This window comes from Blastocystis hominis (genome assembly GCF_000151665.1).
Source record: "Blastocystis hominis, Singapore isolate B (sub-type 7) whole genome shotgun sequence assembly, scaffold_3".
In the NCBI taxonomy this organism is placed as follows: domain Eukaryota; class Bigyra; order Opalinata; family Blastocystidae; genus Blastocystis; species Blastocystis hominis.
Genome location: NW_013171838.1, coordinates 554,361 through 581,632, shown reverse-complemented (window position 1 = coordinate 581,632; position 27,272 = coordinate 554,361). Strand labels below are relative to the sequence as shown.

The following is a 27,272-nucleotide window of genomic DNA, read 5'->3' as shown; positions in this document are numbered from 1 at the left end:
AGGATCGAGAAGCGTCGACAAGCAAGAAAATGAGGAAAGCAAGGTAGTTCCGGATTTTAAACATGGTAACATAGATTCCCAAAGAAATTATAACAATGCTTAACGTGCTCTACACCGAGTGCTTACACTACGCCGTGTTGTTCCATTCTGACGACGAAATGTTCCTCCTCCTGCAAAACGTTCTTCAGTGGGATGTGGACAGCATCACGCTCCAAAAAATCGCCTTTCTCAGCGCATATTATGCCCTTCCGCCCATAGTCCAATTCAATCGCTTGATTCTCAGCAACGAAGCATTTACCCTCCTCCACAAATCATCCTTCACTTCCTATCTCTTTAGTCTCTTCGTGTTTCTGGCCACTTCCCCCGATGCAGTACACAATCCCTGCGTCCCGACCCTTCTAAAGGAAATCAACTCGCTCAAACAAACCATCCCAAACCCCACAGAACTCTATCGAATTGTTCGATCGTCTCTCCTCTTCTGGTTTCTTTTTCTTCAGCAAGCAAACCCGGATTCGATTTCCTTCCAAAGCGATTCGAACGGGAATCGCGAAATGGAGTGGGATGAATCGAATTCGGAGTCGAATTGGTTGTTTGTTGTCAAAATTGCGATGAGTTTGAGTGCTACAGCAGTCATGCACGCTGTAGATCCAATGATTAGCTGTTTGAGAATAGACACAACAACTCGTTTTTGTTCTCACAGAGAAGGAATCAGCTGCATCGCTTCCCGTGTCGAACCCGCTCTTTTTTCTCCTTCAGTGCATCGCAAAGAGCGAGTAAGAATTTGATCTATGTGATAATCGTCAGTTTGCAATGGATCGAACTGGAAACAATCTCTGCAAAACTGCTGATTCGACGCGAATGTGTGCGATTGGTACAGTTTGGAGCAAACACGCGGCGTATTCTTAGAACAAGGAGAAGTTTTATCTTGCAGAAATCACTGCGGTACTGGCGTTGATCGCTTTTCTGTTTTCTCCCTCCATTTCCTTCCCGATTTTGAGTTCAATTTGAGTGTCATTTGAATCAAAGCCTCGACGTCGGTGCTGCAAAGTACATCGCAGATCATTCGGAAAGTGGCAGTCCAGAAATGCATGGAAGTCTATGTACAACCCCATTAGATAGCATGTTTTTATAGAATGCTTGTCCAGATGAAGAAAAGCAAAAGTTCCATGATCGACTCTTTTCAATTCTTCTCAATCACATCGATATCGAGCCCACAGCGTAGACATTTCGATTCATCAGTGAGTAGATCGATCCGGCTCCTTCTCCTAAAAGAATTCAAGCAACATCAATCACAGTCAGTGTTTCTTTCCCTCGCTGCGCGTCACACACGCGATAAAGACGAATCAATTCGTTCGTTTTGCCTTTCTGCTTTGCAGGATGCTGGGATCGCAACCATCGAAAGGGTTTTAGGAGAAGAAGGCGTGTTTGATTCACTGCGACGAATCGCTGCAGCGCCATACAATGAAATGTATCATTCTCTTGTTACGCACCTTCTTCGCTATGCCATTCTAAAAACTGCGCAGAAAAAAGACGTGTCGCTCACCCAACTCGGAGAGGATGCCCTTCTCCACCTCCTGGGTGAAGGTACATTCTCTCTCCCTTCTCTTTGCTCATCCTTCTAGTCATCATGCAAGTCTCCCAAGGCCAAAACTGGCCATTCTGGAGAACCTTTCTACGAGCTCACGCAGCTTCTCTCCTCGTCACTCCCACAACCAACGATCCCTAGCCTTTTTCTTTTTGTTCTTTTTCTTCATTGTTACAACAAACACACAGGAACGAACACCCAAATAAATAAATAAATATTGTCACAACACCAATCAGTGTTTAATGACCTCCGGAAGAAGGATAGCCGCACGCAGTCTTCCAAGTATCGTAGATCCACCACTGCAGACCCGTCAGCGTACCAATCATCAGAATACGAGTTCCCAGACCGTTCCAGCATCCCTTCCAGCCCAGAATCTTCATCGCCTGCAGCATCGAGATCTTCTCCGCGGAGTTGTTCATCTTCGACACGCACGAGTCGAACGGATGCGACACCAGCGCGCAGAACACACCAGCAATGTAACCCGAAGCGAACGTCACCGTCAGCTGCGTCGCCTTGCTGTACGAGTCACGAGGCTTCGTCAGCAGGAAGCGATAGAACAGACCCACGATGTTCTCGAACGTGGCGAACTTCACCATCGTGTACGGGATCTGACGGCACCACAGAGGCACCAGACCCTTCCACAGAGCCTTCACGCCCTCGGGACCCGTGATCTCGCGCACGGCGGGCATCAGCTTGTTGGGGAAGTTCATCTCAGCAGGGCTCGTCTGGATGCGCACCTTGGTCGCCTCCATCGGGCACAGGAAGATATCGGCGAAGAACTCAGCCGACGCAGAGGCGGCCAGGTAGATCGTGTTCTTGTAGTTCTTGGCTCTCTCCTCTCCCATCAGGTTGATGTAGAAATCCTTGAACAGCTCGTAACCTCCGAACTTGAAGAATCCCTGCATGGCATAACCATAGAAGGTAGGCTGCCATCCGCGGTACAGACCGTTACGATTCCAACCCTCCTTCGAAATCTGCTTCAGACCATCCATAAGGTTCTTGTACAGAGTAGGGTTCGTCTGGCGACGGCACTTGACCAAATCGAGAGGGCAAATAGCGGTGTGAGTGGTTCCGCAAGAGAGAACGCCTCCCATAAAGCAGGTGCTGTAGAAACGAGCATCGTGCTTAGGCTGAGCGTCAGTGGCCATGAGCAGCTGAAGAGAACGGGGGTTGAACATCTGTAAGTGGGAAATTGGAAAACCAGAGAGGGGCGTTTTCAAGGCAGCGGTTCGCCTGTATTTCATTCAAGTATAATTTCAAATCTCATTCATTTCTGAATCAAACAATCCACAGTCTAATGATTACTTTTTCCCCATCGCTTTATAAAGAACAATGGCTGCCGCAGCCGCCACCACAGCCGTAATGCCCAGTCCCACAATTCCCTCTACAAAGAGAACACCTACACTGTTTCTACTTGACTGAACGATTGCGTCCAACTTCTGGTGAAGATCCTGCGCCTGCTCGTTCAATGGGTCCAACTTGAGCAGTCGTTCACAAAATAGACGAGACTGGCGCAGTCTCCCGAGTTTGTAGTAGGCGTACGAAATATTGTATATGCATTTGTGCGTTTGGAAACCTTCATCGATTAAGACTACACAATAAGCGCCCCAAGCATCTCAAACCTGTAAAAATCTCGATTGCCTTCTCCAATTCCTGCTTATTTTTGCTCCGAACTAAGGCACATGCGTAATTGAAAGCTGCCTACAGTATTAGCTTGAATCCGTTAAATTACTTTGGGAGTGGGAACATCGTTTTCAATATCACGCAAATATTCCTCTTTCGCTCTCTAGGATGAACCTACCAAAGAATCTGCTACGCGAATGGCCGCAATCACCTCAGCCTCGTTCAGAACGTTCGTTCCTTGGGATTCATACATTTCAGAAAAAGTATACTGTTTCGCTAATCATTCGTGTGGATTGGTTCTATGAATCGTCTATTGTCTAAAAAGCACTTGATAGGGGCCAATGATAGAGTTGGTTTTCTTCACTTCAAAAGCAAGTTACCTGTGAAAGTGACGCTTCACCTCCTTTCCTATTTTTTTAAAAATGATTCGTATGGAAAAAGCAGCGATCGAGTTTATGACAACGAATCTGGCTTTTCACACAATCCAGTTTGTGCGATTATTCATTAATTTATATATCAATGATTTGTGGATTAACTAGTTGTGCTTGTTGCTGCTTTAATGCACTCTTGGGGTGTGCAGGAAATGTTAAAAAGACAATGTCTAATGCTCGTTACTATTCCGTGTTTCTAATCTGGATGTTGTTTTGTATTATAATTCAGTTCCTCCCTAACAACGATGTAGCCTAATTTTTCTTTTCTGAGTTGTAGATTGTGAACAACAATCTTGACAAAGTGTTTGGAAGACATGGAATTGAGATCGTATATCGTGCTAGCTGTGCTATTTTCTGCTCCTTCCTGCTTTTGTTCTTATCAACTTTGGCATGGCCAGCGACGCATCATATGTTCTTGGGAATCTTCCTGCTCATTCTGATTTTCTTCACCTGGCTTTTTATTTGGGGAGTTGATTCCTCCAGCTGGATCGGTTTCTACCGTGGCTGTGCCCGCGTTGGATCTGTCTTCTACCTGATTCTCCAACTGATGGCCTTCGTCGATTTGTCCTTCACCGTCCACGATTTGTTGATCGTCAAGATGGATGAGACAAATGTTGTTTCCGCCGTCTCCCCTCACCTCTAGAAGCGATACAACTACACAGACAAGACCTGCTGCTGCGCCAACCAGTGGAAGTCGATGTACATTACCCTCGGTGTTTTCTTCACTCTCGGCTCCATCGCTTGCTGCATCGTCTTGTACTTCCTCCCTTCTCTTTCTCTCACCCTCAGCTACGGCCTGTTCCACAAGCAAGGCGTCTGCTTGGGCAACATCGTAATGATCACGCTCACTCTGCTAATGGGCATCACCTGCCTCTGCCTCTGTCTCACCGAGAAATTCAACCGCGGCCTGCTTCCGCCCGCCACGTTCTTCCTCGTGACCGTGTTTTATCTTGTGAGCGCGCTGCTGGCTTCGCCGAACGCGGTAGGATTCGATCGAATTCTCTGACCGTAGAACTGCAACCCGTATCTCTCGTCGAGTAACTACTGGCTGACGGCGATCAACGTGGTGCTGAACGTGATCTCGGGGTTCTGGATGGCGTATCGCATCAAGAGCGAGAACGCGGAGAAGGAGGACGAGGAGGCCGAGCAAAAGCCGGACGCGGAGAAGGGACCCAAGCTGGAGATCCCTGCGGAGGACAGCAGGCAGTGGTGTCTGTTTAATTTGTGCATGGTGCTGAATTCGCTGTATCTGGCGATGATGGCGTCGGCGTGGTATTCGGGGGATTTCACGATGCGGCCGACGCTGGTGTCGCAGTTCGCGTCGAATTCGACGCTGTGGATTTATTTTTTGAGTATCGTGGTGGGATTTGTGCTGTTCATGTACATCCTGTTCGCTCCTTTTATCAATCCGAACCGAAGATATTAAGAATTGTGTTATGATTGGGTTGTTTGTGGGACAAATTAGAGAGGAAGAGGAGGAGGAAGCACACAGGCACAGGGAGAAGCAACCAACCAATTTGCTAGGCAATCCACTTCTGCAAAATGGGTTTAGAAATTGGAGAGTGCATCGAATAGACATTCAATCCACAAGCAAACGGACACAGGGAGAAGCAACCAACCAATTTGCTAGGCAATCCACTTCTGCAAAATGGGTTTAGAAATTGGAGAGTGCATCGAATAGACATTCAATCCACAGATACACAGGCACAGGGAGAAGCAACCAACCAATTTGCTAGGCAATCCACTTCTACAAAATGGGTTTAGAAATTGGAGAGTGCATCGAATAGACATTCAATCCACAAGCAAACAAGAAAGCAAAGTGCCAAAGCAGAGTGAATCAAACAAACATTCCATTCCATTCCTTCAATCAAACAATCGAAACTAAACACACCGATAATCTCTCCGTCCATTCCTTTCTTCCCGTCTACTTCTTTCGCTCGAAACGCCATCGATACACCGCAGCAAACCCGTTCTCCCCGTCCTTCACCTTCACGCGTCGCCCCTTGGAGTTCAGATTCTTTCGCAGCTGGATGTGGCTCATAATCCGATCGATCGTTTGCTCGTCCTCCAGATTCTCGCCCAGCTCCTTGTACCGATTCTCTCGACGCTCCTTCAGCTTCTTTAGCTCCTTCTCGTCGCGGAGAGTGCCGGCAAACGACTGTTCTTTCAGCTGCGATTCGCTGAGACGATTGTATTTGCGATCGACCAACTCGGGGAGCGTGTCGAAATAGGTCGCTGCGGACCACGTCTCCATTTCCTTAGGGTCATCGACGAAGACGGTGTGATGATTTGACTCTTCGTTGTCCATGAACTGAAGTGAGGAAACCAACCGCTCGATTTTCTAGGATCAATGGCGTGGAATATCACTACCCGCTCCTTCTGAACTCGCTTTGAAGTTAACAACAAAGCGTCCTTCTCTTTTTCTGCAATTCGCTTTTGGGTCCATTCCTTTTCAGTTTCCCCTTTCTAAACGTGATTCGAACATCATTGTCTCTCACTTTCTTTAATGTAATCATATGAGTATGGAACTCATCGGGATTTTTCAAGGCAGCCTGCAACTTGAGCTTCTGGATGAGTTTTTGCTTTTTATGGTGCTCCTCTGCACGAATTTTGTAATCCTTCTTCTTTTCCAACAATCCGAGACTTTGACGAGCAAGAGGTTGAGAACGCTCTCTGTGCTCTTTGCTCTTCACTGCATTTCTCCAGGAAGACATTTTCTCTCACAAAAAGTTTGCCCAGATTTCGAATGACGATTTTTCCTCTCCTTCCTATTTTTGCAACAAACAGACAAACAAGCTTCAATGTACAAGATTCTCAAAATGGTTACAGAATAAAATTACGAGCCTGCACGCTTAATCGCCGTGCATTTCCCGGCATTATCCTCTTCGCGCGACCTCTTCATACTCCCTCGTTTCACCGTTTCCTCCCCTCCTGACGACACCGGCGACGCCGCCGACGCAAACGAGTGCGACGAAGCGCACGATATCGATGATGCCAATGATGCCGAGCCTCTCTCTCCCTGCTGCTCTCCCTCCGTCGATCGCTCTCTCTCCGCGCTCTCCGTCTCCAGCCTGCGCGGCACGCACGCTTCCGACCAGTTTTCCTTGGCAGTGGCGACATCGGCCATGCGCTGCGCGTTGTCGACAACCTCCGCGATGTCGCCAACCAGCGAGGATCGGCGCAGCAGCTCCTCCTCGGTGGCGGCGTCGTGGTGCAGGCGCTGCACGAGCGGCGCGTCGATGGACTGGAGGCGAAGCTGATTGATTGAATCCTCCATCGCGCGAAGAAAGCGATATTGCGCTTCCTCGTTGTCTTCCGGCACGTGCGGGTTGTCCAGGTCCAGGTCTACTTGGATTACGGTGCGTTCTAGCGGACATGGAGACGATTCTCCGACATCGCCCGCTTCGCGCTCAGCGACCGGCGAAAGCGAGGGCGTGGGCTCTCTCGAGGACGCAGAGGCCGGTTCTGGCTTGTCGAGAGCGCGCTGGCCGCCGAGATGAAATGGCTTCACTTGCTGCGAGCTCACGATCGTTCGGCGCTTGCGCGAGCGGTAGAGCGCCGGCTGCGAGCGATAGGAGAGCTCTGGGCGCGGAGTCGGAGTGGGAGAAGAGCAATTTGGGTCGCTCAGGAGTTCCCTCCCACTTAATGATTCCGATGGAGAACGCAACACAGAGAGCTCCTGCGTGGATTCGGGGTCTACCGCTTCGGCGAGTCCGTGGTTGTTCTCCCAGCAATCGTCCTGGACGTTCTCGGAACGAACTTGGGAGATGCGCGGAACGACCATCAGAGAACCATCCCGAATGAGGAGTCGCGATGCTAGGAGGTGAAACGTCGCGACAAAACCCACAAGTTGCTGTATCATCGGTGGGGATGGTATCTTCCTTCGCTGCTAGCTTGTCGGAGAGTGCCTGGTCGTGAGTAGAAGTCAATACGAAATACAGAGTTAATATTCAGGAGAATCTCAACATCTTCGTGCTTCCCCTGCTCTACGACCAGATTTTTATATTTCTCTGAAAGCTGGACCAACTGATCCGCCGTATACGAAGAGAAACACGTATTGGGAGTAATGCTCTCTTCTGAAGAAATACTAATCGTATTTGTGAGTTTGGTCGTGTTTTCTGCATCTACTCCTCCTCCTCCTCCTCCTCCTCCTTGTTCTTCTTTCGGCTCTTCCTTTTTAGCCACATTTTGCTCTTTGAACTTCGCAACAGATGGCGGGAGAGAAGAAGAGATCACCGTATCCGATAGGCGCGGATCTTTTGGGAGTTTTGACGGGCTCATTGAACTCTCTGACGAGTCAGGATTCTTGCTGTAGTTTGCGTTATCAATATCGATGAGCATATCAATGATCTCCTTCGACATGCTCGGAAGACGGCTTTGGCTGTTGCTGCTACATGCTACTGTTTCGTTCGTTTCCAGGACGCTCTCGCGAGGTAGGATGGTTGTGTCAGCCTGATTGAGAACGTCTTGCAACGTCTCCGTATCCGTTTCGGAATGGGTCAAATGCGTTATTTTATCGTTGACGAAGGATTTCGTGGTCTGACTCTCTGAAAGAAGAGAATCATCCTCTTTCAAGATTTTATTCAAATCATCCACCAAATTCGCCTCACTATCCGACACAAACACTGACTCAGGATTGTTCTACACATTACTCCACAGTTGTAAATTGTACTTCGGGCTCCTGCTCATTTGAATTTTCCTGGCTATTACTTTGACGGGAAGTGGAGTCCAGTGTTTCATCTCCCTTGTCCATTTTACCTTGAGTCTATCCTTGCAGCGATCTCATTTTCCTACCTCGTAATGCTTTCTGATAAGATCGATGAGTACAGACGACGCTTGGTTCGCCTTGATCCCGATTCTTTTGGCTTCCTGCTGAAGTTCATGCCGCTTCATACCCTTCAGCGTTTCCAAGTCCATATCCACGAAGCCAACCAACAATTCAAAATCCAACGGGAATAATGACAATTCCCAAAATCGGCTGTCGTTTTTCTCTCAAACAAGGCAATAAATATAACGATTCCAAACACCCTCGCTGCTCTTCTCCTCCACGCACCTCCCTCTCCAATAAAAGACGATTAGTTGAACAGTCGGGAGTGCGTGACATCTGCGCGGATTCCCGACTTCTCTCCCATGTACTGATCGGCTTCGTTCGTTCGCATCGGCACCACCTGTCCCTTTCTCCGCTTGACAGCCTGCTCGTAGCGCCGTCGTTTCTTCACACGCGGGTTGCGGTTCTCCTTCGGTCGGCTCGGCACCAATCCGCGGTTCTTGAGGATTTTCTGCGTGGCCTTGCGGCTCTCCCCTTCCTCCAGCTCGAAATCTTCGTTCACGTAATGCGCCGCGTACTCCTGCCGCGCCTCCTTCGCGCTCTGCTTCGCCTCCTTCCGCTTCTTCATCTCCCGGTAAAAATCGTCCTCCCCCGCCAAATCTTCGTCTTCGTTTCCCGCCAAATCTTCGTCTTCGTTCGACTCCACGTCGTCCATTGCGTCGTCCATTGCGTCGTCCATTGCATCGGGTTTCCCCGGTTTCTCCGATGGCGTGAGCATGTCGGCCCCTCGCTTGCGTGCGGCGAATCGCTGGAAGGCGGCTTCCTCCTCTCTACGCTTCACTTCCTCGCCTCGCTCCTACCGCGCCAGGGCGTTTCGCTCCTCCCTCGCCTCGTCTTCGCCTCCCTCCTTTCCCGCCAATTCTTCTTCGCCCTCCTTCCCTTCTCGCTCCCGTTCTCGCTCGTCCTCGCTCTCCGATCCCCGCGGGAGGCTTTCCCGCTGGAACCGCGCCTCGCCGATCCGGCGCTCGGCCTTGCCCAGCCGGTCGAGCAGAGCTCTGCATGACCCGCCCCCTCGTCTCCTACCTGGCTCGCACCAGCAGGGCGGTCAGCGGATGGCGCTGCAGGTCGCTCGACGGGCGGCGCTCGGCCTTCAGCAGCAGGTAGTTCAGCAGCAGCAGCGCGTAGTTCAGCGACAGCTGCGACTGGCAGTCCGCGAAGTCCACGCCCGTCGACGACAGCGCGCGCCCGCCCACCGAGGGACGCTCGCTACGCAGAGCGCGCGCCCAGGGAGCCACGGCGCCGGAGAACGCGCGCAGACGGCCCAGCAGGTCGGAGAGCATCACCACCACTTCCGGACTCTCCTTGCGCAGCAGCTTGCGAAGCTCCTCCGCCGACAGCGAGGAAAGGTCTTTGTGCACCTCCTCTTCCGCGATACCGAACTATAATGACACTTAAGAGCGAACTACCTACTCCCAAATTCAACTTGGCAGCTTCCAGATCGGTCGCTTCGACTTCCTCGTCCTCGTCGGAGGAAATCGCGAAGTCCTCAACTTGCAAACTCTCCTTCTGGTTTCTTTCCAACTCACGCGTTTCTCGCAGCTCCACACCATCCGCGTCAATGTCCTAGCCGTCAACAGACTCCACAACACGACACATCTTCCATTCCACCATAATAGTTGCTCTTTCGACCACCCCAAGCATGAATGTCTTCCTCCTTCTCCTCACTCTCCTCCTCGGACGAAGAACTCATCTCGTTGCTACTACTCGATACTTCATCCACAGAAACGTGGTCATCGACATCCAAAAGGTCATCCTCCGACACATTATCAAAGTCTAATTCATCTGCTCATTTAAAACCAAACCGCATCGTCTACCATCGGAATTGGTCATTGGAACGTCGAAAAAGTAAAAAGCACCAAAATACCCTCCTTTTTTGTTCTTTTTGCCTTCTCTCTACAATCGGAATTCCGGAAATCGGGGGTTTGTTCAAATATCATTTCATCAAACTTGATTCATTCAATTCAAATAGGTAGTGGAAGGATTGCAAAGATGCTAAACATTCTATTTTCATTATTATTATGCTTACAAAGTGTAAGGATGTTTCGAGTTTCTTGGTTATCTTCTAGGTTTTGTGTTGGGATCATTTGGAAAGTAATGTACATTACGTTGAAAAAGGAAAACTGATTGAATATACTGAGCAACATCCTCTTGTGCTAGTTCACTGGTATGCTTCTGTACACATGTTCTTGATGTATTTTACTACGTAGTGGTGCACTTATTGCAAGGATTTCGCGCCGACCTGGAGTCAAATGTCGGATATTGGGTATGAAGGGAAGAACGAATTCGAAATGATCAAGGTGGAGCTTGGAGATGACAAAGAATACGTGGATCGCTATAGTGTGGCCGTGTTTCCGGATTTTGGTGTCTTTGTGAACGGAGAGTACTTCCGATACAATGGACAGAAGTTGGCTGGGTACACAGTCCATCTCTTGTTTTCTGTAGCGATATTCTTCATTTCGCGGTAAATCATACAAGTGACGGAATTCTGCGCATCGTCGAGTCCGAAATGATTCCCTTCCTGGAGCAGAGCTCGAACGTGGTCTATCTGGGTCTGTTCGACGAGGGCGTATCTGCCTTTGAAGTTTCTGATGGTTAGAGCGAGGAAGAAGCGATTTTCAAGCGATCGGTCGTGCGTGAGAAGAATGTTCTCTTCGTTATCCCCACTCCCGAGGTGCGGGACGCGTTCCTCCAGGAGGTATCTCCGTTTCCCCGTTTCTCCGTAGCGTCATTTGGCGTCTCCGACGATCTTCGTTCTGAAATCATTCGACGAATATTTCGCGTCGCTCTCCGGACCCTTCACAGATTCCAACGTGCGCGAGTTCGTGGCAATGCACAGCGACCCGGTGGTGTATCCGACCTCGAACCCACGCGTTCTCTTTTTGAAATGCGCGGCGTAACGCGTAGTACAAAGACTATTTCTACCAGCATCCGAAAGTGTGGACGACGATGCTGGTCGACGAGGAAAACGCCGTGTATCCCTCGCTGCGCACCGCGAAATTCGTGGAGGTAGGGACCGCTCTGTTTAGGACGATTCCTTTGATAGATGTGTCGGAAGCTCCCGGGAATGAACTGCTTCTATGTGGAGAAAAAGGAGAAACGGATGTATAACGGATACATCGCGAATCTGAATCCGGACTATCCGTTCTTGCTCACCGTGCATCGGATCCGCGGGTATCACTTCAAATACGAGTGGCCGTCGATCGAGGACGAGCCGATGGAAAATCTGGTCTTCTTCGGCCAGAACATTCTCAGCGGAGCCGTCAAGCCGTTCATGCGATCCAAGCGAATCACGCCGAAGGAGGGCGAGCTGGTGCGCGAGGTCGCGGGCAGCGAGTTCGAGAAGGAAGTCATGCAGAGCGAGAACGACGTGGTGATCCAGTTCTACTCGAACGTGTGCGACCACTGCAAGAAAATGAGCAAGCGGTTCGAGAAGGTGGCGGCGGCGCTGCAGGACGATCCGTCGCTGACGTTCTTGCGGTATTCGGTGAATGAGAACGAGATCGATGTGGAGCAGATCTATGTGGGAATGGAAGGAGGGAGCGAGGCGTAGGCGTCGTATTTCCACAGCGTGCTGTATGTGAGGAAGGGAGAGAAGGTGGAGATCGTCGAGTATCCGCGAAGCCGAAAGTCCTGGCGAACCAAAGTAGAAGTGTGGGGAGGGAGGTGATAAAAATAGTCGCTGATTCGATGGGTGAAGGAGCAGAAGCAGAAGCAGAAGGAGAATGCAAGCAATGGGGTAAAGGAAGAAAACGAAGAGGAGGAACTGTGGATTGTTTGTTACAAAGGCAAAGCACCAATTCTCTTGGATGAGTGGAAGATCTCCACGACTTGTAGACGCCACGACGCAATCTCCATTCCTCTTTCCTTCATTTCTATTTCAACCCTTTCATCACACCACCTCGCCACCAAATCCGTTTCCCAACAAACAAGACAAAAAACCGTGAATATAACCTAGTTTATTCGATAATAATGCTCCAAGGATCTTCAGGGAACGGGTTGGGACGAGTACCCAGCTGAATTCCAGTAAGTTCATCGTACACACGCTGAGTGATCGGACCAGCGGGCTTCGAGGCATCGTTGGGATCGAGCGGAATATCGATCGTCTTTCCGTTGTACAGAATTCCGTTGATCGATCCGCAGACAGCCGCAGTTCCCGAGGTGAAGCACTCCAGCAAGCGGTGCTCCTCCGCAGCTCTCGCCACGTCGTGGATGGTGAACTCGCGCTCGGACACCTTGAACTCGTTCCACGAGCGAGTCAATTCAATGATCGACTTGCGGGTGATTCCAGGAAGAATCAGTCCGTTCAGCGGGCAAGTAATCAGCTCCTTCTCGCCCTGCTCATTAATCCAGAAGAAGAAGATGTTCATCGCACCTCCCTCCATGATGATTCCGTTCGGGCCCACTCCCAAGATCTGGCTGTAGCCCTTCTTTTCCCACTCGTGAGCAGGCAAAATAGTAGGTCCATAGTTGGCTCCCAGCTTGTAGGCTCCGTGACCACCCGGCCAGGCACGCACATGATTCTCATCTGCGACCAGCTTGATCGGCTTGAAGCCGGTGGCATAGTAAGGACCAGAAGGAGAGCAGATAGTGTACAACATGCATCCCTTGGATGGATGAACGCCTAAGAAGGCATCCGTGGCAATGCAAGTCGGACGGAGGTAAAGAGAGTAACCCTTTCCCTGAGGAATCCAGTCCTTGTCAACACGGACCAGCTCCTTGATAGCCTCCAGATGAAGATCTGGATCAATGGTCTACAATGTTGCGAGACAAAAACCACCTACGGGAAGGCAGAGTCTGGCAATAGAAGAGTTCATTCGAAGGACGTTCTCACGAGGACGGAACATACGAATGTGACCCTCATTATCACGATAGGCCTTCATTCCTTCAAAACACTAATACTTATCGACCAACAAAGAGAAATACAGCAGTTCCATAATGGAAAACGGAAGCAGCAGGATCCAAAACAATATCATGGTAAGGAACGATGCGAGGAGTCTCCCAACCAGTTCCAGGGTTGCGTGTCTCCATCATATGGTCAGACATGTATTTTCCAAAACCCAGTTTTTCATTAGCAACCTTAGGCTTGGGATGCTTGGTACGCTCAACGATAATATTGAACGTCTAGACATAAAAAAAGGCAAATAATGGCACAGATGAAAAGGAACGGGCAACAGTCATTCCCACTATAATTCAATGAATACACCGCAAGTCATACAAGTGAGAGAGCTTCTATGGAGAGCAGAGAGACTCATACTATTAAAAAAATTTTGATCAACTATAGCTTCTCTGTTTCGCGTACAGTTGTTAGAAATACTATACATATAAAAGTAATTACTGTACTTGTGAGGATGATGAATAATGAATGCTACTGGTACATAGTTCGATTCTTCCAAATCAATCCACTTTTTTAATTTGTATAAAAACCGCCACATACGAATGGATGGCTAATTGTTCACATAGTTACATATTACGAGTTTACCCTCATCAGCGATTTTCTGGAAGTCTCTAGTACACCAAAACACTTCAGGAGCCAACCATTAACAGTGATGCATTATCTCATCCATCACGTGTACTGGGGATCATTGGATTATTGTTTCCTTCCCTAAGTCAATATCCTTAAGAAAACCAATATGAGAAAACGATAGAAGGAACATTATGAGTAAGTGTAGTGAGTTGATAGGTCACCACCTTGCAACATCAAGTTAGAAGATCACAATGAAAAAAGCTCAGGAAAAGGAATATGCCAAGGTATAAATGAGTGTATTTGTTCTGATGACAACTTACAGAACCATAGATATTCTATTTCATTATACAGAACTCTATGTGTAGTATAGTACTAAGAAGAGAAAATATAATCAGTGACAAATGATATAGAATTAGAATGCTTGACAACTACTGTGTTTTCAGGGTAGAAGATAAACAAAAAACAGTTGTATCACTAAAATATGGAGCAGAGTAACATACATATTTGTTGACTCACAAATACAAATGTATTGCAAAAGAAGTGTTACTAGTAAGGTAAATACTATACGGATAGCGCAGAAATCATAGAGCACGCTTTGTATAAACGTCCTACTACTCATGTTATGGGAATGCATAAATGTTAATTGTTTTGGGATAATTTTCCTATATTTAACTATTAAATTATGTTATAGCGTCGTGTACTATACTTATTAGCATATTTCGTAAACTATCATTTGAGATGAACATACAGTTCCTTTTATAGGAAATATGAGCAGTAAATAGAACCAGTAGTAGAATACCAATACAACTATTTATGTTGCACTTGAGAACATGAAACTCGACGTTCGCTTAATATCACACTGTCATAATATGTAATGAAATAGGATAGTATACATTCTATCCTTTACAATCAAATACCATGTGAGGATTTACATAGATTTGCGTTTATATTATGTCTATTGGGATATGACACAACTTACAATAAAAGATGGAACGGGAGATTACGATTTCCACCCCATGAGCACAACTCTACAGAACAAGGCTATTCACACACATTTCGTATTTGATATTATTTGGAATAAGCAATAACATAGATAATCAATGTTCCAGAAGGCTTATAGTCAAATTATGAAATAGGGACCATGTTCATGTAGATGCAGCTACTCCAACAAACCACAGTATGGAATAGCAGTATACAAAGTTCTGTGTAGATAATCGTCTATTTTCAATACAAATGATGTATTTAAAATACCCATTATTATTAGAGTTTCTATTATTTACTCAAAACGAAAGGAACGAATAATATGTCTCAAAGAGTACGAAAGATTTCAAATAGATCTGAAATAAATATATTAATGCATGTATCGAGTCTAAAAAGACTCCAACACGTTTAACTCAATCATCCTACAATCGTCAGTCAGTACTTTCTCTGACTTTATTTTTATGTTATTCATCACTCTACAAGATAAAAGAAACGTAATAACACACAGTTCAAAAAATAGTACCCTTGTTTGAATATGAATCATAAATATACCAGAATGATATGTAGTGTGTTACGGCAGAATATTCAGAAGAATTAGACATTTCTTCTTCTCACCCTTCCAATGACTTTCTAAACAACATTTTAGAGAAATAAATATGCAATCAGTATGACCTGTACATTAAAAAGGAAAGATGTGTATTTGTAAAATAACATGACCTTTGTTTTTTTGCCATAAATATACAATTTAGGAACATGGAACTTTACGAACATAAAATTAATCTTGCTCCTGTGGTAAGACCGGTTTTAGCCAAACCACCTGGCTTGAACAAGGAGAATAGTGAGAATTGCTGGGAAAATAATATATCTGAGCAATTTCCAATACAACTAACTAATCAAGTTGACGGAGATGCCGAAGTATCGGTCAAGCAACCTTATCAAGGTTATGTTATTAAAATTACGATTGTTGACTTAAAAATGAATGGAGAGTCGTATATATTCTCAGACAAAGGCATACATATAGCAACACTGACGTTTGTTGATGGGATCGCTCTTGGATCATGCACAATAAACGACGACTCTGGTTTATCGTGGTTTGGAGGACGTTTTGAGAACAGTTATTGTCATGGAATAAATAAGGAATATGATAAATATGGAAATGTTACATTTGAAGGATTTTATGAAAGAGGAGAAACTGAGAATGCATCGTATGGAAGAAATGGAAGAATACTGGAAAGAAATAGATGAGGACAATACACTTATTCGTATATGTGAGAAGGACGACGAAGACCTAAATGATGGAATGTGTAATTTGTATAATAATGGGGCTATAAGCCGAACAAGTTACTGGAAGAACGGAAAAGAAATCGAACTCTTAAAACAGATTTTTGGCAAAACAATGATAGAATATTCGAATGGACAGAAGAAATACCAAGGCGGTTATAAATATCTTTCTAATGTTGGTTATATTCGCTATGGACAAGGAGAAGAATATGCTCCTGATGGCCAAACATTGCTTTTTAAAGGTTCTTTCATTTCTAATATACGTCATGGTATGGGAATAACATATAAAAAAACGAGTTAAAGAAAAAGCAAAACTGGATAGCTGGGTGTACGACAGTGGGATTAGTAATACCATTCCTCCTTATTGTTATAGCCCTTATTCTATTATATTTGGTTGATGTTTGTTGGGGTATATCTATTCTGTTTTTGCTTATTGTCATTCTTCAGTGTATCATGTTTTGCATGAATGATAAAGATGGAAAGAAAATGAAGTTTAAGCGAGCAAAAGTGTTTTCTCATTATATATTGAGGAATAACATTTACCAAGTACGTAATAGTGATCCATTGTCAGATAATGGATTCCAAATGTTGATTTATATTATATTAGGAATCTTTGGTATACTATCTATAGGTGCCATACTGTTTTATAGTTTAGCTAAACCTTATATCAATCTTATCCAAAGTACATATATCGTAAAGGATAATCGACTGAATTTGGTGCGCTATTTCACTATATCAAATAATCCTCGTTTGACCGAAATCAGAATTGGTAGTAATTGCTTTAAATCAGCAAAGACTTTTAAAGTTAAGAGTTTGTACTTATTAAAAACATTGACAATCGGATCAAATTCATTTACTAAACATAAAAATAGTTGTGATACTGTCAGTTCAAAATCATTTCATATATCTAATTGTGTTAAATTGCAATCAATCGAAATTGGTCAATATAGGTTCAGTGATTATGCAGGAGACTTTGAATTGATCAATCTTCCAACATTACAATCAATCAAAATCGGTTCTAACAATCACAATTCTTATAATTTCTATTCGTCATTATTCATAATTCAAAGTAATTAATATTGAATATATGAACTCATAATTAGATCTTCCTAAATTGAAATCAATCGAATTAGGAGATTATTCGTTTTCTAAATCTAAAAATACTACATTGAATAGTTAACTATATTATTTTCACTAATTACTTAGATCTTCCTCAACTGGAAACAATTGTAATTGGATATCACTCATTATTTGGTGAATGGGGAGAGGATTCTTGTTCTTTAGTTATGACGGGTAATGATATGTTGTTGAATCTTTGCTAATAGTCTAGACCTTCCTAAGCTACAATCCATAAAATCTGTCAAGTATTCTCTGTGGTCTCCCCGAACTATTGTTTTAAAAAGTATTATAAATTGACGATATTTATTCATTAATAGATATTCCTGTAATCAATACAGTTGTTTTACCTGATGCACTTAAATATGTTATATATTCAACAACCATCATAGAAAGTGGTTATGATATTCCACAATAATAATATAGATGTTAATACATCACTATCTTCTATTATTGCATATAATGATATTCCTTCTGGTTTTTCTCATTGTTCATCTCTTTCGAGTAAAACAATGAAATCGACATATTTGAGATTGTATGATAAGGACTGTAATTCAGCATATGTGACATCGTTTGATATGAGTGCAATGAAATACCTTTCGTATATTACGGTGGGGAATGAGAATTTGTATTATACAAATAAGTTCATTGCTTACGGACTCTTTATGTTAAAAACGATTGCAATTGGAGGAAACTCTTTTACCAAAAGTAAAAAGGGGCATGGATGCAATAGTGATCGCTCATTTTCTGTTAAAAATTGTGAAAAATTAGAATCAATAGATATTGGTACATATAGCTTCAGTGATTATGCAGGATACTTCGAATTACAGAATCTTCCTTCTTTGAAATATCTAAAAATAGGCGATGTTCATAAAACATCGGGATGCTTTTATTACTGTCGTTTTCAGATAAGAGGTAATCATTTGTTTTTGCAGTATTGCACAGATTTACCTAAATTACGAACCATTGAACTGGGATATGATTCTTTTGCCACATCTCTTTATACTGTTTTTGAAAGTATCATTGATCTTGATTTTGATTAAAGATCTTCCTAGCTTAACAAGAATTAGTCTTGGTAAATATTCCCTACGAGGAACTGACAATTGGTCATGTGGATTGAGTATGAAAAGTATTCTCTCCTTATTCACACATAATATCTTAGACTTAACTAATTTGATGACTTTGGAATCAGAAAACTATAGCTTTGATTATACTCGAAAAGTTACAATTCACTGTAGGATATTTCTACAAATCTTTTTCATAGATGTGAACCGTTTATCCAAGGTTGATTTACCCTGTGGTTGGTTCTCCAAAGCCTTTTCGCGTGTGACTTCTACGGATCTAATATGTTGCATAGTAATATTGTGCTTAGTTGTAGCAGTATCATCGAAATTAAGAAAGTACTTTTAAATAAACAGCATTTATTGAATTACTTTTTTAATTTATTAATGACTCATATTCTAATATGGTATAAAAGTGAATAATGTATTCTTAATTACCTGTAATACATGATCACGCTCTATTTATACTGTTTGTTAGTGGTATATTCTTTATAACTTTGGAATAACTCTATTATGTATATTGCTTCAAGTCATTGCTATCTAATAATGAAACAATATTGGCTCCCAGCATATAATTAGACAGAACATACTCTCTGAATTCTGAAAAGTGGCCAGGTCGTATATTGTGCAATGCAGTGCACATAAATAATATACCAAAATGATATATTGTTTCTTGTTAATACATGGCCAAGTATTGAGTATTCAAACGTAACAGATAAATGTCCTTGCTATACTTACAGCCTTATCTGTGTTCTTTAATTTCATTTTGTATTTCGAGGCATTTACAAGCATTGCCTATTTCACATAATACTCTTTTAACGTTTAGACAAACTCACTCACATGCTCAATACTGTGTTATGTTGCTTACATATTTAATTGAAGAGGAGATAAATGGAGTGATGAAACTGCTTTTAGTACCTCGTCAAAATATGTTTGCACTATAATCATTATAAGTTGAGATCTTGTTTAACATTCTTTCATTTTTGACTCCTATGAACCAAAATCAAGTAATTCATTCAGGGTGTACTTTATGTTTTGTAAATACAGTATCTCAATTTTTCCATCGTGAGTGCGTCAGTTTGTCTGTTCTGTTCTGTTCTGTTCTGTTCTGCCATGTTAATTATTAGTCTGGAGGCTTGTCATATTATTTTTTATTTTGTAAGAAACTAGAAAAATGGATTACTACCACGATAGCTATGGAAATGCTCGCAGATACGATGAAGTCTACAAGCCAGCCTATAAGGGTCAGATGTCTTATGGAAAAGACAGCTATGGTAACCCTGTTTATGAGCATAAGTAAATACTGTTTGTTTTATCACAATTCTCCATAATTAATGTTCAATAGAATGCAACTCACCATTGCTATTCATCAATATTTCAAGTAAAAGTATGTATTATATCATTCTGGAAATTGTGTGAAAGTCCATGTGCTTAGTTTTTCGTAAATGCCATGATTATGCAACATGTACCTGTATGTTGGTGATTCTCTTCAACTATTTACCACTAGCACCACCGCACTTTAAAATATAAATAACAGTAAACAAGAATCAACCAAAGACACGGTATAATATCGTGTACAAAGAACAGGAGTCAACATATTTACTAGTTTCACCAAACATTGGAACTGTATCAATATTGATAATAATAATAATATTATTATTATTATTATTGTGCCTTAACATACATGATCCCTACACTCTTCAAGATAGCAGGAAAAAAAGTAACCATCTTCCTATTTAAGAGTTCTATTGTAAGAATAATACAACATCTAAACCATATAAGGGCAATAACCTTCTTTTCATAAATACTCAGAAGAAAAGTGTCTCTCTCTCTCTATTACTTTCTTCTGTGGCTGTTATTACTATCCGGCCAAAAAAAGATCGATTCTGTATCTAGACTTCAAATACTGCCCCGAAACGTAATATTGGACTTTATTCCTCCTGGATTCTGTCTTTTACAAAGTAGAACAATTGCACTAAACTCTTTATCGAACCAGAATTCGAACAGTTCATGTCCTTCTTTGGTAATCGAATGCTATTTTTCTCTAAACCAGCAAAAGAAGAAAAATAGATAAATTACATATGGTTTTTACCTTACTTGCTGTGAATAATATGAATACAATAAAAGAGAAGCGTACAGTGATAATGCCTGTTACACATTTTATTGTTAAAGTTTTTAATCCTTTATGGAGAGTTTTAATACTGGGTGGGAATCCCAAGTAATAAAAACTGGTATGACTCCTATAGCATACTACATTAAGCGGTGTTGTAAGAAAGATATTATAAATGAATTGAAACGTTATGGAATTGAAATATATGATATTGATAATGAAGCACATAAAATACGTGTGAGTTATCGCTGTTCAACTGCAAGTTCAGGTGATCGGGACATAAAGAAAATAGTCATTGATAGTGTATTGAAGATAACAAGTAAATTATGTGTTATTCCCTATACTTGGCCCAATTGTAAATGGTCCTTTGATTTGCTTTCTTCAGAGGTAGAGCTCGCAACATCTTAGTCGTTTTGCACTGTATTACTAATATATAGCAAGAGTACCGTTTTCTTTTGCAAAGAGTTAGGGGTAACCTATTTTGTGGGATATTATGATTATTATCCTCTCTTTTTAACTCTCCTACCAGATATTGAGAAAGCATTATGGAGGAAGTCTCAGGAGTTGAATCGTGGCTACTCATTATCAACAGCTTCTGCCTTTAATTACTTGGAAGATAATAGAACAGAGTTTTTGCCACGTAACTATGACCACGATACACGAAGCTATTGTTCTGCCCCGGTCATGGGCGTGGAGTATTCCTCGAATCATACTCCACAATACCAAATCGTTCTCCCCGAATTCTCTTTCAACGACGGTACCTACTCGCCCACCAAGTCGCTCAAAGTGGATGGCGAGCTATCTCCTATTTATAGCAATGTGCTCGAGAAGTCCAACAACACGATCAACATTTTCAGCAACGGCGAGTTATCAGATTACGCCGTGATTTTCAAGTTCAAGCAGATCCGCTCCCTCTTCAAGATCGAAGCCAACATTACCGTCGAAGGGTTTCTCTTCAACAGCTGCGGCTGGTACGTGCGATACCGCGGGGAGTCGTACTCCGCGGAGACCGCTAAGAAGGTCTACAGCGAATGCATCAGCGGCGTGGCGTTCCAGCATCGCGCGCGGATTTCGCTCATCCTCAGCGACAAGGAGTACATCGACCTCCTCATCTACGTCGTGGAGGTCAGCGAGAAGTCGCTCTTCGATTCGAATTCGATGTAGAAACTGCGTTCTGCACCGCATGAACTCCAACGAGCTCGTTCTGAACGGCAACGATCCCTACTTCACTCCCGTCCGCAACGTCCTCAACAGTATCTCTCCCTTTCTTTTTTTCGCTCACTCCCAGGCCTCAACAACCAGCTGATTCCCCTGCCCTCCGGACCCGACGATTCGGAGCAGGTGCTCCAAGAAATGGACACCACGCTCGTCCCCAGCTCCGAAGTCACCGGCAGCAGGCTGCAGGGCGTCTGGAAGGGCAACTGGAACCCCCGGAAGCTCCCGCTGATTCCGGAGGGGTTCAGCTGCTTTTTGAGTCGCTGCCGACGGGAGGATTTGTTTGCGTACCTACTGGAGATGGTGCATTTTGACGACCCGAGCCAGCTGCAGTGGATTATCAACTGCAAGGACGGGTACTTCGTGGTGTTTCCGAAGAAGGGAGCGCCGAGCCAGCAGCGATGGAAGAAGATCAAGCAGCGGATCGTGCCGAGCGAGTTCGGAATTGATTTCGCGTGCAAACCGATCTTGTTGGGCCCGGAGAGCGATGCGGAGCAGGTGCGAGATCGGATTGAGAAGGAATCGGAAGGGTAGAAGCGAGTGGGGAAATTGATTGTAGGAAAGCCACGCTTTTTTCTGCAGGAATGAGTTTCTTTATCGTGGGAGATAATAATTCGGTTTTTAAGATTTTGAATAGTTTGCAAATGTCTCAGTTATCTTAACTAGCTATGAGTTGTTTGTTTGAGAGAGCGCTTTCCGATTTTCATTTTCTGGTTTATTCAGTGTAAATCTCCTTTTGGAAGTATATTTGCTATTTGTGTTATCGATGTAGTAGCGATTTGAAGTCACTCTCCATGAATTCAGGTGTTATCGGTAATCAGTTCCTTAGCCAGCAACCAATGTCTGCACTAGGTCAGAGTTCCTACTACCAGCAAGTAGATAGTACGTGTTTGGACTTACAGGAAGATGGATTTGAATCAAACTCAACAAAATCGAAACTTGAAAATATCTGAGTTCTGGTCGAAAGTAATGGTGGAAATGACCAAGCTGCCAATCAATGGCGACAAGCATCACGAACTTCCCATGGCTCGAATTAAAAGGATTATGAAAATGGACGACTCGGTCAAAAGCTGCGTAATTTCGATCCTCTTCGCTTATTTTAAGATGATTGGTTCCGAAGCTCCCGTACTTATTGCGAAGGCTTGCGAAATTTTCATTCGTGAGCTGACGTTGGTGGCGTGGATGCACACGGAGGAAAGCAAACGTCGCACCCTTCAAGTAGCCATTTCTCTCTTCCTCGCATCCAGAAAAGTGATATTATTTCCGCAGTGTGCAACAACGAGATGTACGACTTCCTAATCGACATTATTCCGCGCGAAGAGACCGTTGAGTATTCGCATCAGCCGGACAGCAAAGTGGGCTACGACCCGCTTTATTATGGCTACGTCGCGCTTCTCTTCCTCGTTTCCTCTAGAATCCCAATCAAATGATGGACGCGCAGATCCCATCCATGCATGCCTCGATGCCCAGCTTCATGTCTTCGAACCAGAATTCCTACCAACAAAGCGTCTCAACGCTCATGCCGCCAAGCCAGCCTTCCTTCACACAGGTCCCGCAGGTCCCTCAAGTGCCGCAGGTTCCACAGGTTCCACAGGTTCCGCAGGTGCCGCATGTGGCGCAGGGAGTGCAGGGCATGCAGGTGCCGCAAGGGACGAACAGCTACGTGTATATGGACAGCATGCAGCAGATGCAGCCGAGCGTGGTGCAGGGGGGAAATGTGATGGGACAGTCGATGGTGAATATGGTAGGGGTCGGGAGAGGCAGTGACGCGAAGTATAATTTTCCGGAGAATTAGGAGAGGGGAAGTGTAAAGTAGAGGATTGGAGATGTTTGTTGAAATTATGTTTGGGTTTCATTTTTTGTTGCTTATGGCCAGCCATCATTATGTTGTCACTGTGCAGCAGCCCACAACCGTGACGCACTGCATTAAGGGACACTTTCTGTCGAGTTCTAGTTTGGATGTGATCATTGCGAAGGGATCCAAGTTGGAGTTGTATTCCGTATCTGAGTCGGGGCTGACTCCAATTTATGATGTGTCCCTTTATGGAAGGGTTGCTGCTTTGACGAAATATGGAATAGAGAGTTCCATTCCGTTGTTTTTGATGATGGTTAGATAGTGGAAAGGAAAACATAGTGATTTATACGGAAGATTTCTATTTTATTGTCCTCTCGTCTCCATTTGTTCAGATCGTTATTTTGTAGTTGTGACGCCTCGACACGAGAAATTCCCACTGTTGTGCGTGGCAATATTCAAAATAAGATAGGAAGACCTGTTGACATATCCTTTCGCTCCCATTTTCGGTTCCTTTACAGTCAGCGAGCTCCGATCTGCCGAGTGGATCCCACAAATCGCATTTGTCTACTTTCCCTCTATGTTGGTTCTCTCAAAGTGCTTTCCCCTCCCCTCCCTTCTCTCTAGTTTATTCCGCTCACAAACGAACTCAACGTGGCGTTCCACGCGTTCGACATCCACATCAACGAGCTGGGCATTCGCGACCTCCAATTCATCCCGTCCAACGACCGTTCGATCCGATTCGCCATTCTCTACAAATTCCGAGGTCGTCGGCAAGTCCGCGTCTACTCCCTCGATGTCCCCAATCGCCAAGTCATCGACATTTCCCCGCGGTTTTTGGACCTCGCCATCCCCGAAACGTCGAACGCGCTGATCCCCGTGGACTCCGGCTCCTTCCTGATCTGCTCGAACTCCCAAATCCTGCTCTGCGAGTTTCCTCCGATCCCCGCGGGTCACGCCTAGTCTCTCCGGCACCATCATCTCGAAACTGTCCGTGTCGATGGAGGGTCCGGTCACGTGGGACGAAATCGAGCCGAACAAGTACCTCCTCGCGGATAAGGAGGGTTTTCTGCACCTCTTCCTCCTCCTCCCCGATCATCAAATCCGCCACTCCGAGCTGGGCCGCGTGAGTCCCGGCGCCCAGGTCCGCTACATCGACAACCGCGTGGTCTACGCAGGGGTCTACGCAGGTCCCTCCGCGCTGCTCCGCATCACGCAGAACGCGCTGGAGCCCATCGCCAGCTTCCCCAACCCCGGGCCGCTTCTCGACATGGCCGCCGTGCAGGGCTCCGTCCCCGGGGAGACGCACTTGCTCGCCGCGGGCGGACTCGATGCGGTAATCGCGGGGAAGCGGGTTCATTGTAGACCGCCGCGCTGGTCGAAGTGCGCAGTGGCGTCGAGTGCAAGCAGATCGCTATTGAAACTGGGGAAACTGGGGAAACCGATCGGAAGGAGAACGGCATGAATCAAATTGGAGAAACCGTGGAAACTGGAGAAACCGTGGAAACGGAGATGGAAGGAGGCCGGGAACTGCCGTTGCTGCTGGAAGGCTACGAGCGGTCGCGAGCGTTTCATTTGGCGATGGGATACGGTTCGAGCACGCAGCGATTCGTTCTGCGGGACCGCGCGTTGCGTCCGGAGGGGGAGCTTCTTCCGTTCCGGACGCTGCACGTGGCGCAGTGGGGCGACAGCGTGGGGTTCGTGACGCCCTCCGGGCTGCAGGTGGAGGGCGCGCGGCCGGGCTTCGTGGCGTTCCCCGCGGCCGTGCAGCTGGCGGCCTCCGCCGGCCGCTTCCTCGCGGTAGGGAGCTTCGCGCGGCTGGACGTGCTGCGGCTCGGCGCGGCGGGCGAGGCGAGCGCGCTGGGCTCGGTGAGCTTCGCGGAGGAGATCAGCGCGCTGGCGGTGTGGGAGCGCGAAGAGGACGTGGTGGTGGGCGTGGGGGAGTGGATCTCGGGATCGGTGCGGATTCTGCGGTTCGGGAAGGAGGGAGGCGAGCGGGGCGAGAGAGTGGAAGGCGCGCTGGCCAGCACGGTGAAGTCGATGATGTTCGTCGAGCAGAACGGCGAGCTTTTACTCCTCACCTCTCTCGTCACCGGCGAAGTCGCCATTCTGCAGATTCGCGACGACGCCTGGTCGATCGTCAAGCAGGTTCCCTTTTTCGACCGCCCTCTCACCGCTAGTTCCACGTTTCCTCCCTCCCTGGCACCTGGGTTCGATCCAATGACCCCGACTCTTTTCTATTGGTCGGTCCCGAGTCCTGCTTCCTCTACCACCGAAACACCAGTTGGTTGTACCTTCTCCGTTTCTCCGTTTCCTCTAGTATGGCTCCTCTCGACTCTCCGCCGCTCTGCAGCTGCGCCTCGCTCCCCGACGAGCACGAGCACCGCTTCTTCTTCGTCTCCGCACGCTCCTCCGCGCTGTCTCTCGGCGAAATCGACGACGTCCGCAGCGTCCACGCGGCGCGCATCCCGCTCCAGCACAATCTCCTCGCGCTCTCCGTCCAGCCAGCCACGCAGTCGCTGCTCCTGCTGCTCTCTCGCGCCGCGGCCTCGCAGAACGCCGCTCTGCTGCAGCTGCGCGACCCCAAGACCTACGCGATCCGCGACGAGCTGCCGCTCAAACCGTCCGAAATCGCGCTGTGCGTGGCGTCCGGATCGATCTTCCCGCTCTCGAACGCGCCGGAGCGCAATGAAGTGTTCGTGGTGGGCACGGCGTTCGTGCTGCCCGAGGAGAACGAGCCGTCGCAGGGGCGGCTGCTGGTGCTGCGCGCGGTGGAGCATCGGCTGGAGCTGGTGGCCGAGACGATGCTCTCCGGCGGTTGCTTGTCGATCTGTTTGTTTAAAGGAAAGGTTGTTTGCGGCGTGAATAGCGAGCTGCAGGTCTTTGACGTGGACGAGAAGACTTCCACGATCAGCAAACTCGCGAGCGAGGTGGCGTGCATTTCCGTAACGAGCCTCAGTCCGAACGAAGCGGACGAGACGATCGCGCTGGGCGATATTTTGTACTCCGTGGTCGTGTATAAACTCGTTTTGGAGGTGGTGCGAGGTCGACAGCTCGCGCAGCTGGAGTGCATCGCCTCGGAAAGAAGACGACGCGATGTCACGGCGTTGGAGCGACTTCCTGAGGCCCAAAGCGAAATGGTGGTGGGCGACGCATATGGGAACTTGATGGTGATGCAAGTCGTGGAGGAAGCCGACTTGGACCGATCCAACCCGCAGAAAATCGTGGTGACCAAAGAGTCGTTCCACTTAGACGATCAAATCAATCGCTTTGTGCCGGTGCAGCTCTTCCGGAGCGGCGCAGAAGACAAAAAGAAAGAGAAGCGGGCGGAGGAGTCGGAGATTGCGTTCAACCTGGCGTTCGCCACGGTGAGCGGCCGGATCGGAATGATCGGCGCGCTGAACGACCGCGAGTTCCGCATGCTGCGCGCGATCGAGACGGCGATGGAGAACGTTGCGGTGCGTGCGAGCGATGACGAGTAGGTTATCACGCCCGTGGGAGGCCTGGATCACAAACAATGGCGCTGCTCGAACACGCCGTTCGGCATAAAGAACCTCGCCTATTGCATCGACGGCGATCTGGTGGAAATGTTCCTCGAATTGGACGACGAGAGCCAGGCCAAGATCGCCGACTCCGTCTCCACCGAGCTGCGCTCCGCGCTCTCTCCGCAGTTCCTCATCGACTACCTGCAAGACGTTCGTTCGAAGCATTGCCCTCTTTGTTCCAACAAACAACCCACGCCGTCCACTCAAAGAACCCCATCTTCGTCAAATCTTCCTTGAACT

General features: G+C 46.3%; 12 protein-coding genes; 6 read left to right on the top strand and 6 right to left on the bottom strand.

Moving 5' to 3' along the window:
- Window positions 1–1,772: 1,772 nt before the first annotated feature.
- Window positions 1,773–2,829, bottom strand: GSBLH_T00003387001 (uncharacterized protein; the record flags this gene model as incomplete). XM_013042121.1 has 1 exon in its annotated part: window positions 1,773–2,829. One exon carries the CDS (start codon window positions 2,827–2,829, stop codon window positions 1,825–1,827), a length of 1,005 nt encoding a protein of 334 aa, XP_012897575.1. The 3' UTR covers window positions 1,773–1,824.
- Window positions 2,830–2,886: 57 nt separating this feature from the next.
- GSBLH_T00007129001 (uncharacterized protein) lies at window positions 2,887–3,461 on the bottom strand (the record flags this gene model as incomplete). The annotated part of the gene is made up of 5 exons (XM_013042120.1): window positions 2,887–2,969; window positions 3,000–3,176; window positions 3,208–3,286; window positions 3,318–3,371; window positions 3,402–3,461. 5 exons carry the CDS (start codon window positions 3,459–3,461, stop codon window positions 2,887–2,889), a joined length of 453 nt encoding a protein of 150 aa, XP_012897574.1.
- Window positions 3,462–3,727: 266 nt separating this feature from the next.
- GSBLH_T00003386001 (uncharacterized protein) lies at window positions 3,728–5,081 on the top strand (the record flags this gene model as incomplete). XM_013042119.1 has 5 exons in its annotated part: window positions 3,728–3,886; window positions 3,917–4,252; window positions 4,283–4,395; window positions 4,429–4,621; window positions 4,652–5,081. The coding sequence occupies 5 exons, from the start codon at window positions 3,728–3,730 to the stop codon at window positions 5,063–5,065; spliced, it is 1,215 nt and encodes a 404-aa protein (XP_012897573.1). The 3' UTR covers window positions 5,066–5,081.
- A 482-nt stretch (window positions 5,082–5,563) lies between these two features.
- Window positions 5,564–6,353, bottom strand: GSBLH_T00007128001 (uncharacterized protein; the record flags this gene model as incomplete). Its single annotated transcript, XM_013042118.1, is given in 3 exon segments — window positions 5,564–5,980; window positions 6,010–6,105; window positions 6,123–6,353. 3 exon segments carry the CDS (start codon window positions 6,351–6,353, stop codon window positions 5,564–5,566), a joined length of 744 nt encoding a protein of 247 aa, XP_012897572.1.
- A 122-nt stretch (window positions 6,354–6,475) lies between these two features.
- GSBLH_T00003385001 (uncharacterized protein) lies at window positions 6,476–7,423 on the bottom strand (the record flags this gene model as incomplete). Its single annotated transcript, XM_013042117.1, has 1 exon — window positions 6,476–7,423. The coding sequence occupies one exon, from the start codon at window positions 7,421–7,423 to the stop codon at window positions 6,476–6,478; it is 948 nt and encodes a 315-aa protein (XP_012897571.1).
- Window positions 7,424–8,714: 1,291 nt separating this feature from the next.
- Window positions 8,715–10,323, bottom strand: GSBLH_T00003384001 (uncharacterized protein; the record flags this gene model as incomplete). XM_013042116.1 has 6 exons in its annotated part: window positions 10,282–10,323; window positions 10,062–10,249; window positions 9,878–10,030; window positions 9,491–9,846; window positions 9,268–9,462; window positions 8,715–9,237 (listed from the first exon to the last, which is right to left on the bottom strand). The coding sequence occupies exons 2-6, from the start codon at window positions 10,155–10,157 to the stop codon at window positions 8,715–8,717; spliced, it is 1,323 nt and encodes a 440-aa protein (XP_012897570.1). The 5' UTR covers window positions 10,158–10,249; window positions 10,282–10,323.
- Window positions 10,324–10,485: 162 nt separating this feature from the next.
- Window positions 10,486–12,134, top strand: GSBLH_T00007127001 (uncharacterized protein; the record flags this gene model as incomplete). Its single annotated transcript, XM_013042115.1, has 9 exons — window positions 10,486–10,496; window positions 10,560–10,641; window positions 10,675–10,880; window positions 10,910–11,033; window positions 11,064–11,162; window positions 11,191–11,337; window positions 11,372–11,473; window positions 11,511–11,987; window positions 12,018–12,134. 9 exons carry the CDS (start codon window positions 10,486–10,488, stop codon window positions 12,132–12,134), a joined length of 1,365 nt encoding a protein of 454 aa, XP_012897569.1.
- Window positions 12,135–12,399: 265 nt separating this feature from the next.
- Window positions 12,400–13,719, bottom strand: GSBLH_T00003383001 (Branched-chain amino acid aminotransferase; the record flags this gene model as incomplete). XM_013042114.1 has 5 exons in its annotated part: window positions 12,400–13,218; window positions 13,249–13,359; window positions 13,391–13,588; window positions 13,619–13,650; window positions 13,683–13,719. 5 exons carry the CDS (start codon window positions 13,717–13,719, stop codon window positions 12,424–12,426), a joined length of 1,173 nt encoding a protein of 390 aa, XP_012897568.1. The 3' UTR covers window positions 12,400–12,423.
- Window positions 13,720–22,601: 8,882 nt separating this feature from the next.
- GSBLH_T00003382001 (uncharacterized protein) lies at window positions 22,602–23,125 on the top strand (the record flags this gene model as incomplete). The annotated part of the gene is made up of 2 exons (XM_013042113.1): window positions 22,602–22,913; window positions 22,943–23,125. The coding sequence occupies 2 exons, from the start codon at window positions 22,602–22,604 to the stop codon at window positions 23,123–23,125; spliced, it is 495 nt and encodes a 164-aa protein (XP_012897567.1).
- Window positions 23,126–23,563: 438 nt separating this feature from the next.
- On the top strand, window positions 23,564–24,450 carry GSBLH_T00006637001 (uncharacterized protein; the record flags this gene model as incomplete). Its single annotated transcript, XM_013042112.1, has 4 exons — window positions 23,564–23,746; window positions 23,809–23,828; window positions 23,898–24,069; window positions 24,115–24,450. 4 exons carry the CDS (start codon window positions 23,564–23,566, stop codon window positions 24,448–24,450), a joined length of 711 nt encoding a protein of 236 aa, XP_012897566.1.
- A 37-nt stretch (window positions 24,451–24,487) lies between these two features.
- On the top strand, window positions 24,488–24,952 carry GSBLH_T00006636001 (uncharacterized protein; the record flags this gene model as incomplete). The annotated part of the gene is made up of 1 exon (XM_013042111.1): window positions 24,488–24,952. One exon carries the CDS (start codon window positions 24,488–24,490, stop codon window positions 24,950–24,952), a length of 465 nt encoding a protein of 154 aa, XP_012897565.1.
- A 116-nt stretch (window positions 24,953–25,068) lies between these two features.
- On the top strand, window positions 25,069–27,269 carry GSBLH_T00003381001 (uncharacterized protein; the record flags this gene model as incomplete). The annotated part of the gene is made up of 4 exons (XM_013042110.1): window positions 25,069–25,635; window positions 25,668–25,777; window positions 25,808–26,939; window positions 26,970–27,269. The coding sequence occupies 4 exons, from the start codon at window positions 25,069–25,071 to the stop codon at window positions 27,267–27,269; spliced, it is 2,109 nt and encodes a 702-aa protein (XP_012897564.1).
- Window positions 27,270–27,272: the final 3 nt, after the last annotated feature.